Below are 14,726 nucleotides of genomic sequence, written 5' to 3' on the forward strand. Positions count from 1 at the left end.
AGAGCTATCCATCTGTAAGAGAAAATTGATTTCCACTTCTGATTTTCCTGATGTCATTAGTTAATATTCTTCTGTGTGCTTAAAATGAAAATATGAATTCATATGATAAATTGTATTTAATTACTTGAATCCTGTTTATACCAAACCTACTTTTGTTGGTAGGATTATATCAATCAAATTTTGAGCTCTGTGTCAAGAAGTGTGACTTGCTGTAAGGTTGGTACATGTTTCTTCATTCTGTATCCACATAGTTCATTTGTGCATCTGATTGATGGAATCTAGATCATGGGCCTGCATACCCTAGCTGCAAGGGAGTCTGAGGAATGAGGTTTCAAGATTCTACTTTGGAAAGTTGGAATTCACAATATGGGAAGCTATTAAAATGTTGAGATAGTGTACAAAAGACTTTGGTAAGCAAGAAATAAGAGATGTTCACTAAATTTGTTTTGCCGTGTCAATCTCTATGCCTCTCTTTCATGAAATCATCCATCTTATTACAGTAGTTGGTTGAATGGAGGCAAAAGTATGGAGAAGAGAATGGAATGGAAATATACTTCGGTTAGCAATACTAACCTATTCATTTGTATATTCCCTTTCATATATTCTGTCAGCAGCAATTCAAGGTTATTGGAATTCTGAGGAGAGGACAGTGGTTGTTAACAGTTTTTGAGTTTTTCTGAATCCTTAGCAGAATAACCAGGACAGCATAACCAAAAGCTGTTGGGCAGTATCTGTAACAAAACGAGTTGATCAGAGAAACTAGGGACAAACCTTCAACATCTCCAAGATTTGTGTAGCATTCATTGCTATCTCTGTAGGAGGAAGCAGAAGGAAGCAGTAGGGAGTCTTGACCGGCCTGAGAATGGCAGAAGCCTAAAATTGCCAGGAAGTGAAGAGTTCAGGGACTTCATGGTAGGTTCTCTGGAGCTCTAGAGCTTCCAAAATTAACCAGCCAAAACACCCCTTCTAGTACAAAGCCTCACACTGAGAGATCTGTAGAGAATTTAATCAAAGGAGGACAAGGACAATGAAGACAAGAGGAAAAAGAAACCAGATAAGAGAAGGGGGGGGGGGACCAGAGCCAAGTGATTTGCAAAATATCCTAGGGGCCAAATTTTTAAATACTGCCATGAAAACAACAGAAAAGGGAGGTATATACCCCAAATCTATCCTCATTCACATTTCTATCTTAAAAATTCAGAAACATCAATTTCATATAAGATGAGCAACAGGAAGGATTGTAGTTGAAATCTATACAAAATCACTGTAATTCAGAATTGTATTTTCTTTGTTATAATATCCAGAAGCTGTGTTAATGGTACAAATAATAAAAATGTGCTGATGTTTCTGTGGATCTTGGTAGGATTGCAATACTGTTTTTCAAAAAAATAATACCATTTTAAAAGGACATGAGGGCCATTAACAGTATTAGTACCTGTTTCACTACAATTTTAGCAACTTGAATGATTTTGTTTTCTTCCCTAATGGAATTAGTTTAAAATCTATTGCTCATTGTTTTAATATGCACTTTCTTAAATGATTATGGAGTTGAACTTTTTTCTAAGTAGTGATATAACATTATTGATATTTATGTGTATGTATGTGAGTAAAACCCTAATCTTCTGTGTAACTCAAATTCTAATTGTTGCCTGCTCATAACCATAGTCTGTTTATCCATTGGATCGTAATGATTTTCTTATATATGAGATCATTTGCATATATTGCTTAGAATATTATAGAAATATTAGCCATTTGTTTTATTTGCTTAGAATACAGTTCCATTTTTTCTTATTTATTTTTACTACATTATTACAGGAATGCTAATTTAAGTATTTGAATCTGTTGATCTTTTCTTTTGTGATTTTCTTTAGTGCTTAAAGTCTAAAAAAATTTATAATTTCTTTACAGTATGATACTATATTCAGAATAATTTTCCAAAGAACATTTAAATCTTGATCAGTGTTACATTTGTAGAAAATTATAATAATCTAAAGGTAGTTTTCCATGAGAGCCATTTAAAAATAGCATTAAATCGAGTACAGTGGAACCTGGGCTTGTATACAGGTGATAAGCTTTTGTGCCTTAGTTTTAAAATACTCTAGAATGAAGAAAACTGACAATAGCCCGGGAATTAAGAAGTCAAATTTAATACATTCAATCTTAAATTCCATTATAGAGTACTAAAAGAGCAAGTTGTCATTTTTTGCTTTGTTTTATAGTACAGAGTGATGAAATTTACTTAGTGTAGTATAAGGATTTTATGAGTTCTGTTGACCATGTTCTCTGGAAAAATTATCTCTTGTATTTTAGTGATGCAGATTAAAGCATTTGGCACACAAAAAAGTGTTTTTTAAAAGTTTTTTCATCTTTTAAAAATTGGCATCACTTTTTAAGCTAGTGTACGTAGTGTGTGTGTGTGTGTGTGTGTATATATAAAGTATTAGGAAAATGCTGAAATTTGGAGGTTTGGATAAAGTATCTACTTGCACATAAAATTTCTATTTTCTTTTATCTAAATTCCAATAGCAATTTAAGCATTTATGTAATATTTCTAGATAATTGATATTCTTATTAAATGTCTTATTTTTAAGATTTTAGGAGAGTATTATTTTAAGCTATGATGTATATTTATGATTTTAAAAGAAGCTAAGGTTAAAAACATACATTTATGGAATTTATCTTTTTTGAGAAATTTGATAAATTTTACTGTTATAAATAACAACCAATGATATTTTCATGGAAAAGTTTCTTTTTTTAATGCTCTAAATGACAGGTAATAGCTGAGATGAGATTAATATTCTTACTTTTGTATGTGGAAATAAATAAGTGTGTTTCAGGAAAAAACTAATGAATGTTTTAAAAGGATTATTAGAAAAGTTTTCTTTTTTAAGGGCTTAGAACTATCTTATTAGTCAATTTAATTGATTAAATTGTGTATAATACAGTCTCAAAAAGAGTTATATGTTTATTTTAAAGTTTCCTTTTGAACTAATAAAGTAATTAAAAATCTTTCAAATATACACTTAAGAGACAGAGCAAAATTTCAATTCAGAATATTTGTATATATTTAATGATGGTTTTTAAAGTAACTTGGAGGGGTAATATAGTTTAATAGAAAGAGCATAGTCTTTGGATATCAGAAGATCTTGGTTTGGCTCTCAATTCTGCACTTACTGTGTGGCGTTGGGTACTTCACCTCCTTTATCTTCAGTTTTCTAATCTGTAAAATGGAGATATATTTCATCAAATATAAGGCAGACATTTATTCAGTTAACATTTTAAAAATTCTGGATGTATTTTAAAATCAATGGTCTACTATATTTAATTGGCTGTGTTTTTTCTTGCTTAGCATTACAGAAAATAATGGTTTTTCTTGTAATTGATGATCTTAGATTGCATGAGACACAGTAAAAATGCCAATTTCATAGAACTGTTTTGAAGTTGGAACTGGATAATATATATAAAGTGCAAAGCACATGGAAGACACTCCTTAAGTCCTAGTTTTCTTTCCTTCTTTGTTAATGACAGAGCTGTTGTCATTTCTTACAGGTTTTTTGTTTGTTTGGTTGGTTTTGGGGTTTATCGTTTAACCAGCAGAAGTTTAAAGCTATTAGATAAAGACTCATGGTTCAATATTGTTGGTTACCACATCAAAACATCTTGTATCTGTTGCTGACACATTTTCATTTTGGAGAAATGGCCGTATTTTTGCTAATAATAATTATTATTATATCAGCTACACTTACATAGTGCTCACTTTGTGCTGACCCTGTTCTGTTTCACATACATATTTTAAACCCTGAAAACACCCATGTGAGATAGGTACTGTTATACCTGTTTTTATAAATGAAGAAACTGAGGCAGAGAGATTAATTTAGCCAAATTCCTACAGCTGGGCCTATAAACAAATTAAGCAAACAAACCGATAAAATAGAAACCAAGAAAGGTAGCACATGGAAGCACGAAACCCCCTCCTTGCACATGTTAGCCTGATAATCGTTAGAATAATTGTTTTTCAGATGGAAAAGGAAGTTTCACAAAATTTTAAATCTTGACCAAGCAACTGACTAAGGTGGAATCTAAATCGAGTGATAAAGATTGAGCCAGCAGCTTATCCTCTCCCCTCTGAGTGAAGGAGCGTTTCAGTGTCTCAAATAATATAGTCGGAGGCAGTATAAGAATTGGCAAATTTTATCCTATTGCCTGCCAAATTGGAGTCTCTTTCTTTAACTGCTGATGCGACATAAAAATAACTTAATGGATTTTGAGTAGAGAGAAATGGAATAAACTTCTTAAGCTTCTATGAGAAACATTTCATCAGAGTGGAAATCAAGAGGGTAAAGTAGCCAAAGTTTACCCCTTCTTGTAGGTGAAGTGGATGGAGAAGAAAACTAATGCATCTTTGGCAGCTTTATTCTGAATTCAATCTGATAATGACAGATTATTTTTAAAATATTATTTCTGCCTAAAATATAATCTCCCACCCTCCACCCCCCCAAAAAAATTTGTCACCAGCATCCTAATATGCTTTGTGCATTTGCTTCAAGAAGAGAAATTAATCCTAGGAAGAAATATATTTAGTATACATTGTAATCAAATTATAGAGTCAGTTTTTTCCCCTAAAGATTTTAATTAAAACTATTATACTTTATGTAAAAGGGGATTCACCATATCTTTGTTTATGAATGAAAATACCCAAATAGACAATTGTCAGATAATGGTTAAGTAAATTATTACTTCATGAAATACTATGCTGATTTTTAAATTAATATTTTTGGGACTTTTGCTCTTGGGCATGGTGGTGAAATAGGGACAGTATTTACCCTTTATTGTCTAATACAGAAGGAAAAGCAAACCTAATAGTTGAAATGTTTTTCAGACATTGCACTAAAAGTAGTGTGAAACTATGAGAGAAGAGAAATAAACAAAATGAGCCCTACAATTGCCTTAGTTTATTGCCTGGAGGCAATTTCGTTGCAAGGAGTGGGGATCCTAAAGAGCTTGGCCACCTTGCCCATTTGACCTAGAGTATGGAGGGCCAAATACTAGAAAGGACATTGTTGCATAGAAAGGGAGAGTTCCAGAGATCTGCAGAGGGTGAATACTAATGTGTGTGTGTGTGTGTATGTGTGTGAGAGGAAGCTAACAGGCTAGAGAATGAAATACAAGAAAACAGTAAGCCAGACAGTTCCTGGAGTTGACACAGGATTGAGACTTTTGTTTCCTGCTAGTCAGAGTGGAAGGAAAATGTAATGTATGTGGCATATGGTAGAGACCTCTGAAGGATTTCACTGTAGTTTTGGGGCTAAATTAAGCTCTAGATTAAAGGCTGCTCTGACTCTGCCTTAACAAAGATTAAAAATGAGCCTTGAGGATCAAATTGTTTCCCAAAACAAAATCTAACATAATTTAAAGGAACACAACAAAATGCAGCAAACAAGAGTATAAAATTTACAACACTTGGCTTACAGGAAAAGTCTTTCAAACATGCAAAAATAGCAGGAAAATATGATCCATAACCAGGAGGAAAGCCGGTCAATGAAAGCAGATGCAGAAATGATAGACATGAAAAACAGCTATTATAAGTATATTCTGTATATTCAAGAAAATAGAGGAAAACATGAACATAATGGAGAGAGAAATGGAAGATATAAAAAGGCCCAAATGGAATGTCTAGAGATGAAACAAAATAACATCTGAAATGAAAAATATACTGGAAAAGATTAACAGCAGATTAGACATTACTTAAGAAAAGATCAGTGAACTTGCAGATGGAGCAAGTAAAACAAAAATTAAATACAGCATGAAAAGGCTGAGCAAATATACATATAATCGGAGTCCCAGACAGTAGAGAAAAAGCGAGAGAGCAGACAGAAAAAAATTTAATAAGTATTAATAAGTGGACATCTTTAAACATTTGAATAAACCATAAGCCAGTTTTTCAGCCTTTGCATTATTGACATCTGGGGCTGGGTAATTCTTTGTTGTGGTGAGCTGTCCTGTACTTTGGAGGATGTTTAGCAATAATTCTGGCCTCTACTCACTAGATGCCAAATAGACCACCAACTTGTGACAATCAAGTGGAGAATGGGGGGCAAAAAAATCTCCCCTCATTGAGAATCATTGCCATAAACCCATAGAACAAGATCTCAGTGAATGCCAAGCAGAAGAAATGTGAAGAAACCCAAACCGTGACATCATAATCAAATTGTTGAAAACCAGCAAAAAAGAGAAAATTTTGTAAGCATCCAGACAAAAGGCATGATACAGGTAGGGACTGCAGCAGACTTCAGAAGTCTGAAATCAATAGGGGCAACATCAAAAGGAAATAACTATCAACTTATAAATCTGTACCAGTTAAAATAGCTTTCAGAAATGAAGATGATTTACTTACCATGATAATGGGCATTTATGAAAAACCCACAGGTAACACTACACTCAAGGGTAAAAGGTAGAAAACTTTCCCCTTAAGATCTAGAATAAGACAAAGATGCCTGATTTCCCCTTGTACTGTAAATTCTAGCCAGAGCAATTAGATGAGAAAAAGAAAGTAAACAGCATCCAAGTTGGAAAGGAAGAAGTAAAACTCTCTCTGTTCACAGATAACATGATCCTAAATATAGAAAATCTAAAGAAACCACTCAAAAACTCTACTAGAGTTAATAAACAAATTCAGCAAAGTTGCAAGATATGAAATCAACATGCAAAAAGTAGTTGTGTTAGTAGTATACACCAGCAATGAACACCCCAAAATGGAAACTAAGGAAACAATTCCATTTATAGTGGCATACAAAAGAATAAAATACCCAGGAATAGTTTTAACCAAGGAGGTGAAAGATTTTATACTGAAAACTATAAACCATAAACCATTGCTGAAACAAAGAAGACCTAAATAAATGGAAAGATATCCCATGTTCATAGATTGAAAGATTTTATATTGTTAAGATAGCTGTACCACCTAAAGTGACTTACAAGTTCAATGCAGTCTATCGAAATTCCAACTGCCATTTTTGCAGAAATGGAAAAGCTGATTCTCAAATACATATGAAATGACAAAGGGCCCAAAATAGTCAAAACAATATTGAAAAAGAACAAGATTGGAGACTTCATACCTACAATTTCAAAACTTACTACAAAATTACAGTAATTAAAACAGTATTGTACTGTCATAAAGATAGGCACATGAGCCAGTGGAGCAGATCTGAGTCCAGAAATAAACCCTCACATTTATGGTCATTGATTTTCAATAAAGGTGCCAAAACTGTTCAGTGGAGAACTATCTTCTTAAACAAATGGTGCTGGGACTACTGGGTATCCGCATACAAAAGAATGAAGGTGTATCCTCATATCACACTATGTGCAAAAATTAACTCAAAAGGCATCAATGACCTAAAAAATGTGAACTAGAACTATATTTGAAGTAAATATAGGGATTTGTCTCAGTAATTTTGGGTTTGGTCATGGATTCTTAGATATGACAGCAAAAACACAAGAAACCAAAGAAAAAATGGTAACTTCATCAATTTGAAAACTTTTTTGCTTCAAAAATACTGTCAAAGAAGTGAAAAGACATTCTATAGAAAGGGAGAAAATATTTGCAAATCATATAAAGGTATCCAGAATATATAAATAACTTGTAACTCAACAATGAGAGATGACTAATAAATAGGTAAAGGACTTGGATAGCCATTTCTCCAAAGAGAATGGCCCATAATCACATGAAATGTTAATTATTAGGGAAATGCAGATCAAAACCACAATGGTATCACTTACCATAACAATAAAGACAGATAATAACAAGTGTTGGCAAGGATGTCAAAAAATTGGAACCATTTTCCATTGCTGATGGGAATGAAAAATGTTGCAGGTACTGTGGAAAATAGTTGAGTGGTTCTTCAAAAAGTTAAACATAGTATTACCATATGACTCAGCAGTTCTGCTCCTAGATGTGTGTATACCCCAAATAATTGAAAACAGATACTCATGTAGCTGTACAGAAATGTTCGGAGCAGCACAATAGCCAAAAAGTACAAACAATCCAAATGTTCATCAACTGATAAATGGATATATATTATATAATATAGGGTGTGTATATATGTGTGTGCGTGTGTGTGTGTGTGTGTGTGTGTGTGTGTGTGTGTGTAATAGAGTATTACTCAACCATAGAAAGAAGTGAAGTACTGGTATATGCTGTAATGTAGTTGAACCTCAAAAACATTATGCTAAATGAAAGAAGCCTGATGCAAAAGATCACATTGTGTGATTCCGTTTATATGAGATATCCAGAATGAGTAAATCCATGAAGATAGAAAGCAGATTGTTGGTTGCCAGGGTTAGGAGGAAGAAGAAATAGAGTGACTGCTTAATGGGTTCAAGGTTTTCTTTTGGGATGATGAAAATATTTTGAAACTATATAGAGGTGGTGGTTGCACAACACTGAATGCATTAAATGCCACTAATTGTACATGTTTAAGTGGCTTATATTATGCGAACTCATTTTAATACTAAAAATGAGGATAAAATAAATGCTTTTCAGACAAACAAAAGCAGAGGTAATTCATTGCTGACCAACATGCACTACAATAAATGTAAGAGGAACTTTCTTAGGCAAAAGGAAAAGTACATGAGATGGAAATTTGAACCTACATAAAGGAATGAAGACAGCTGAAAGTGCTAAATATATGGGTAAATGTAAATATAAGAAAACAATTCTTTTTTATTTTGAAATGTCTTCAAAAGATAATCGAACTTCCAGTTTCAACTCTGACACGTAAAGGATTTGGAAATAATCTCTCCTATCCTCAGCAACAAAAATCTTACCAAACTGAAGATCATGGATTCTTGGATTCATCTGAGATTTTAGGTCCCAGGGCAAACGGCCACTCTCAAAACAGTGGCAGGTGAATACATAGATGCATACCCAAGATCTGCTTATTTGGAACAAAAGTTGCTTTCTTGAGCCACAAACTGGTAGGAATGCTTAAATGGTAATTGATGAATTGCTGGAAGCTGGGGGTAGACTAGCTCAAGAGTTAAAAACTCCCAGGGGCTCAGTCTTAGGAGGGACCCACTCTCATGGGTTTTGACTCCCAGAGCCCTACCACATTCTTATGGTGAAGACTGGAGAAAAATCTTGTGTTTTGAGCCAGGAGAGGTAGTATATAATTAACATTACTGAGCTTTATATGTAAAAATGGTGAAGATCGTAGATTTTTGTTTACAACAATTAAAAGTTTTAAAAGAAAGAAATGAGCTATCAAACCATGAAAAGACGAGGAACTTAAAATGCATATTGCTAAATGAAAGAAACCAGTCTGAAAAGATTACATACTGTATGGTTCCAACTATATGATTTTCTAGAAAAGGTAATACTATGAAGACAGTAAAAAGACCAACAGTTGCCAAGGCTTCAGAGGGAGGGAGAGATGAATAAGTGGAGCTTAGGAATTTTAGGGCAGTGAGACTATCCTGAATGATATTGTAATGGTGGACACATGTCATTATACGTTTGTCAAAGAGTGAGCCCTAACATAAACTATGGATTTTTAACTAATAACAATGTATTAATATTGGCCCATCTATTGTAACAAATGTACCACACTAGTGGAAGTGTTAATAGGGGAAAATTGGGGGAGAGGGGCATATCTCCCCAGAGAGTTCCTCTCTCTACTTTCTGCTCATTTTTCTTTTCTTTTCTTTTTTTCTTTTTTTTTTTTTTTTTTTTGGTAGTGGGGAGGAGTGAAGTAATTAGATTTATTTATTTATTTATTTATTTTTAAAAGAGGTACTGGGGCTTGAACCCAGGACCTTGTGCATGCCAAGTATGGGCTCTACCACTTCAGCTATCCCCTCCCCCTGCTCATTTTTCTTTAAACCTAAAACTACTCTAAAAAATAAAGTCTACTAAGTAAAAAGAAATATACTTATCCCTTTCCAAAGTACCATATAACTCCTAATTACCAGTATGTACTTTCGTGGTAAATAATTGCCAAGCAGACCACAGATATCTTTTCTAAATTGCCTATTTCACTGGAAGAGTTTCCGTGAATGACACCCATAGAAATTATGATTGTTTTGTGAAAAACTGTGTGTTCTTGCCTCTAGTTTTGCCCCCTAAACTACATTAATTACCTTCTAGCAAAGGATATGAATATATAACTTCTTTAACATTCTAAGCATACCCTCACCACAGGACCTTTGCACTGGCTATTTCCTATACCTGAGACAATCTCCCCCAGATAATTTTTAAAAGTCACTTCTTTGCTTCCTTTATGTCTTTTCAGATGACTGTCTGAGTGAGGCCCTCCCAGACCATCTTATTTAAAATTGCAACCCTTTTCCCCACACTATTTTTTTTCCATAGGAGTCCTCACTTTTTAATATTAGAAAACTTATTTTCTGCCTCAGATATGACATGGTTTTGCTGTGTTAATTTTGTATCCTGCAACTTTTCTGGATTCATTTATTCTAACAGTTTCATTTTTTGTGAGGGTGTGTCTTTAGGGTTTTCTATGTTTAAGATCATGTTGTCTATGAAAGGAGATAATTTTACTTCCTTCTTTGCAATTTGGATGCCTTTTATTTCTTTATCTTGTGTAATTGCTGTGGCTAGCATCTTCCAGTACAATGTAACTTCCAATACAATGTTGAATAAAAGTGATAAGAATGGGCATCCTTGTCTCATTGCTGAGCTTAGAGGTAAAGCTTTTAGCTTTTTACTGTTGAGTATGATGTTAGTTATGGGCTTGTTAGATATGACCCTTATTATGTTGAAGTACCCTCTTTGTTCAGAGTTTTTATCATGAGTGGATATTGAATTTTGTCAAATGCTCTTTCTGCATCTATTGAGATGATTATATGATCTTTATCCTTAATTTTGTTAATGTGGTATATCACATTGATTGATTTGTGGGTATTGAACCGTCTTTGCATTCGTAGAATAAATCCCACTTAATCATGGTGTTTATCCTTTTAATGTTTTGTTGAACTTGGTTTGCTAATATTTTCTTGAGGATTTTTACATCTATGTTTATCATTGATATTGCCCATAACTTTCTATTGTTTCCTTACTGTTGAGTTTTAAGAGTTTTATAAAATATATTTTGAATACCAGTCCTTTAATAGATACATGTTTTGCAAAGGCTTTTCCCAGAATGTGGTTTGTCATTTCATTCTCTTTTAACACTGTCTCTCACAGAGCAGATGTTTTTAATTTTAATAAAGACCAGCATCATTTTTTTTCTTTCTTTCCTGGATCATGGTTTTGATGTTGTTCTAAAAAGTGATTGCAAACCCAAGCAAGGTCACCTAGATTTTCTGCTGTTATCTTCTTGGAGTCAATTCTTTTTCAGGAAACTGTGCTGACGTTTTATACTTAATTCTTTTTTTCCTTTGGTATCCAGTTTTCTCTTTCCAGTTTTGTTATTCATTTAGCAAGCATCTCTTGAGCAGCAAGTATGTTTCAACTTTATCCTACAATGGAATATGTATTTAAAATGCAATTAGATTGAATCAAATAAATTCTCTCTTTGGATTGTACCTTTTTTTAGTATAAGGAAAAACATTCTCTATTCCAAAGATTCTTTGCAGCATTTATTCTTTAAGAATGGTCCTCAGAGAAGAGAGGGACCTGGCATTTACTTTGTGCTTCTTTTTTGCCAATGTCAGACAAGGGTACTTTATATTTTTTATTATTTAATCATGTTGGTAGTTGTTGCTTATGATATGATACCTTTGTTTATGTCATAAATTTATAACTGACTTATCTCAAAAATTGCCACCATTTCTTGAAACTAGTTCCCCTAATGGTGTTAAGAACTGACAGAGTATGCTGCCTCCAGGATCTTTTTCCAAGTCAGAGTTTCTATTTTTGTAGGGTGCCCTGGCCTAGAAACTATCGACATTGTAGAAGAAAAAATTTTTTAACTTTTATTACAGTTTAGTTTCTTTCTTATTTGGGAACTTTTAATTTTGTTAATCTAGATATGATTTTCCTGATCACATTCACGTCTGGTATTTATATTTCATATTTTCTTTTCATTTTTCCACACTGAGTGGCCACATTTTCCGCAATGAATATAGCTAACATCTTATAAGTCAGGGGAATGAATGGCTTTTGGGTGGCTCCAGGAGGCAGTAGCGGAATAATCTTAGCTTGCTAGAGGATGTTCATTTTACTGTTGTGATGACCTGGGAGTCCACTTGACTTTCTGATACCATCCTAAAATTGTCACTAGGGCCTTAGAGAAATGGTGGATCATCAAATGTTTAGTGTTCCTTAACAAAGTAGTATTTTGTAACTGGCTTAAGACACATGGATTAAAGCAGTGTGTATTTTTTTTCCACCTTTTTTTCCTCCACAGTCACCAGAGAAGAAAAGAAAAGAAGCAAATACTGGTTTTGGTGGGCCAGTTGTTAGTTCTCTGTATCACGAAGAAATCATCAGGTAAATTGTCTTCTGGTCTTCAATCACAGCGATATATACATGCATGCATATGTGTGTGTGTGTGTGTGTATTTTTTTGATTTTGAAAACCTCCATTTGTGAAGAACTTTTTCTTAACATGAAACTGATATGAGGTATCTCTAGAAGGATAATAAATGGCTGGAAATAAATTTTTATATGTAAAATCTTTAAAACCTGTGAGTGTCTGAATCAGTGCCAGATAGCACTTTCTCGCACGTCAGTGGTTGGTAGGGCAAGGTTTTGTGTCTCAATCTAAAGCTATAGATTTTTGTTTTTATTAGTTTTCCTCAAAATATCATTATTTCTTTTAAATATTTTAATTTTTGAAGTTTTTTTAGCTACAAATTAAAAATCGTTTTGGAGTGTAAAATGGCACACTATGGGTAACAGTGTGGAAGTTCCTCAGAAAATTAAACAATTACTATATGATCCAGCAATTATATTTCTGGTTCTGTGTCCAAAAGAATTAAAAGCAGGATCTCCAACACATATTTGTACACCCATGTTCACAGCAGCACTGTTGACAATGGCAAAAGGTAGGAGACACCTAAGTGTTCACTGATGGATGAATGAATACACAAAATGTGGTGTATACATATAATAGAATATTATTCAGCCTTAAAATGGAAAATTCGGGCACATGGTAGAACGTGGATGAACCTATAGGACATTGTGCTAAATGAAATAAGCCAGTCCCGAAAGGGTAAATACTGTATAATTCCACTTAGATGAGGTATCAAGAGTAGTCACATGCATAGAGGCATGGTTGCCAGGAGCTGGAGGGTGTGGGAAGTGGGGAGTTATTATTACATGGGTATAGAGTGTCTGTTGTACAATATGAGAAAGTTCTGGATATTGGTTGTACAACAAGGTGAATATACCTAATATTGAACTATGCACTTAAAATGGTTAAGATGATAAATTTTATATTATGTATTTTTTACCACAACTTAAAATATTTAAAAGGTCATTTCCTGTTATTTAACAAAGGTCTTAAATTTTGTGCATGACATATGAAATTTCTTGAATAATAATTTTTTTCCAACACTGTGTGAATCAGGAAAATGATCTATCTTGCTTTAAAGCAATGTGACACATTCTTCTAAGATTGTTATTTTACAATCAGAGACAAGAAATAGGAGTTTCTGTTACCCTTTCTGAGTTATCTGAACTTTCTTTTTATTACTAACATGAAATAAATGAGCTCTAATTTTCAAGGGGAAAATTGAGTTCAACTAATTCGAAGCAAAATATCTATCTTCACAGAATGAAGAGAAAATTGTATCAAAAATTTATGCAACTCTTTTTTGCAGAAGAGTTGCTTACATTATTCACCACATAAAGAAGTAGTGATAAGAACTCCCAGGTAGCATTCTAGAAGGAAAGTTATTGATACTACTGTGAATCAAAACCTTTAAATGCTCATAGTTTCCAGTTAATGACCAGTCAGTCAGTTCGTACTAGGGGTCCTGTCTTGAGTCTGTTTGCACAGCAAGCACACTTTTTTACTTAGAGGAAATGTTTATCTGGGGTGGGATAGTAGAAGCCTGATGGAGATTTTGATGGGGATGAAGATACCCTTGAAGAATACTGCTGGCCTGGATTACATTTGCCACCCTGATCTCTTTGAGGTACTCTGAGAACTCTGAGGAGCCCATGCAGCTCTGAGGAAGCACAGTTTAAAAAAACATTTTCATAATTTAACTGCCCTGTTCTCTTCCTTAACCCTTACATGTTCAGAACATGTTTTGGGTAGTCTTAATTTGTATGTTCTGTACTTAAGAGTCTCCTAAAAATGGCATCTTAGAGCCTGAACCTTACTGATCAAAGTTTTTAACTGTTCAAGTCAGTAAGCTTTAGAGTAATTTTTCTGGATCATAGGAGGGGAGGTTAGTCACTTCTTCTCTGTTTTCCCGTAGTCCTTTGTTCACACTTTTGTTACAACATTTATGACATTATGCCACACTGGGTTATAATTTTTAAAAAATTTATCGTTTCTGCTCAACTTTTAGTTTTTTAACGGCAAGGATTGTATTTTATCCATCTCTGTATTCTCGGTATCTGAGGAAGTTCCCAGAGCTTAGGTACCTAGGTAGGTACCTAGAAAAGTACCCAGAGCTTAGGAGGTATCCACAGCTGCTTCTCCCAGGGAGCTGATAGTTTAGTGACTGCTGACACACACACAGCCTGGAGGCCCTATCGTGAAGCAGAGAGCTGCTGGTTTGGTTTTCCTGTGATAGGCCTATTCTCACCTCTTTTCC

General features: G+C 33.9%; 1 protein-coding gene across 1 annotated transcript in view; it reads left to right on the plus strand.

Moving 5' to 3' along the window:
* The window catches only part of ACBD6 (acyl-CoA binding domain containing 6), a 156,931-nt gene that overhangs the window by 41,836 nt on the left and 100,369 nt on the right, over nt 1-14,726 (plus strand). Inside the window, exon 4 of the mRNA XM_006211792.4 lies at nt 12,363-12,445. Within this exon, the coding sequence (XP_006211854.1) occupies nt 12,363-12,445 (83 nt within the window). The remainder of the gene's footprint in view (nt 1-12,362; nt 12,446-14,726) is intronic.

The sequence above is a fragment of the Vicugna pacos genome, chromosome 21 (assembly GCF_048564905.1).
Source record: "Vicugna pacos chromosome 21, VicPac4, whole genome shotgun sequence".
NCBI lineage: Eukaryota > Metazoa > Chordata > Mammalia > Artiodactyla > Camelidae > Vicugna > Vicugna pacos.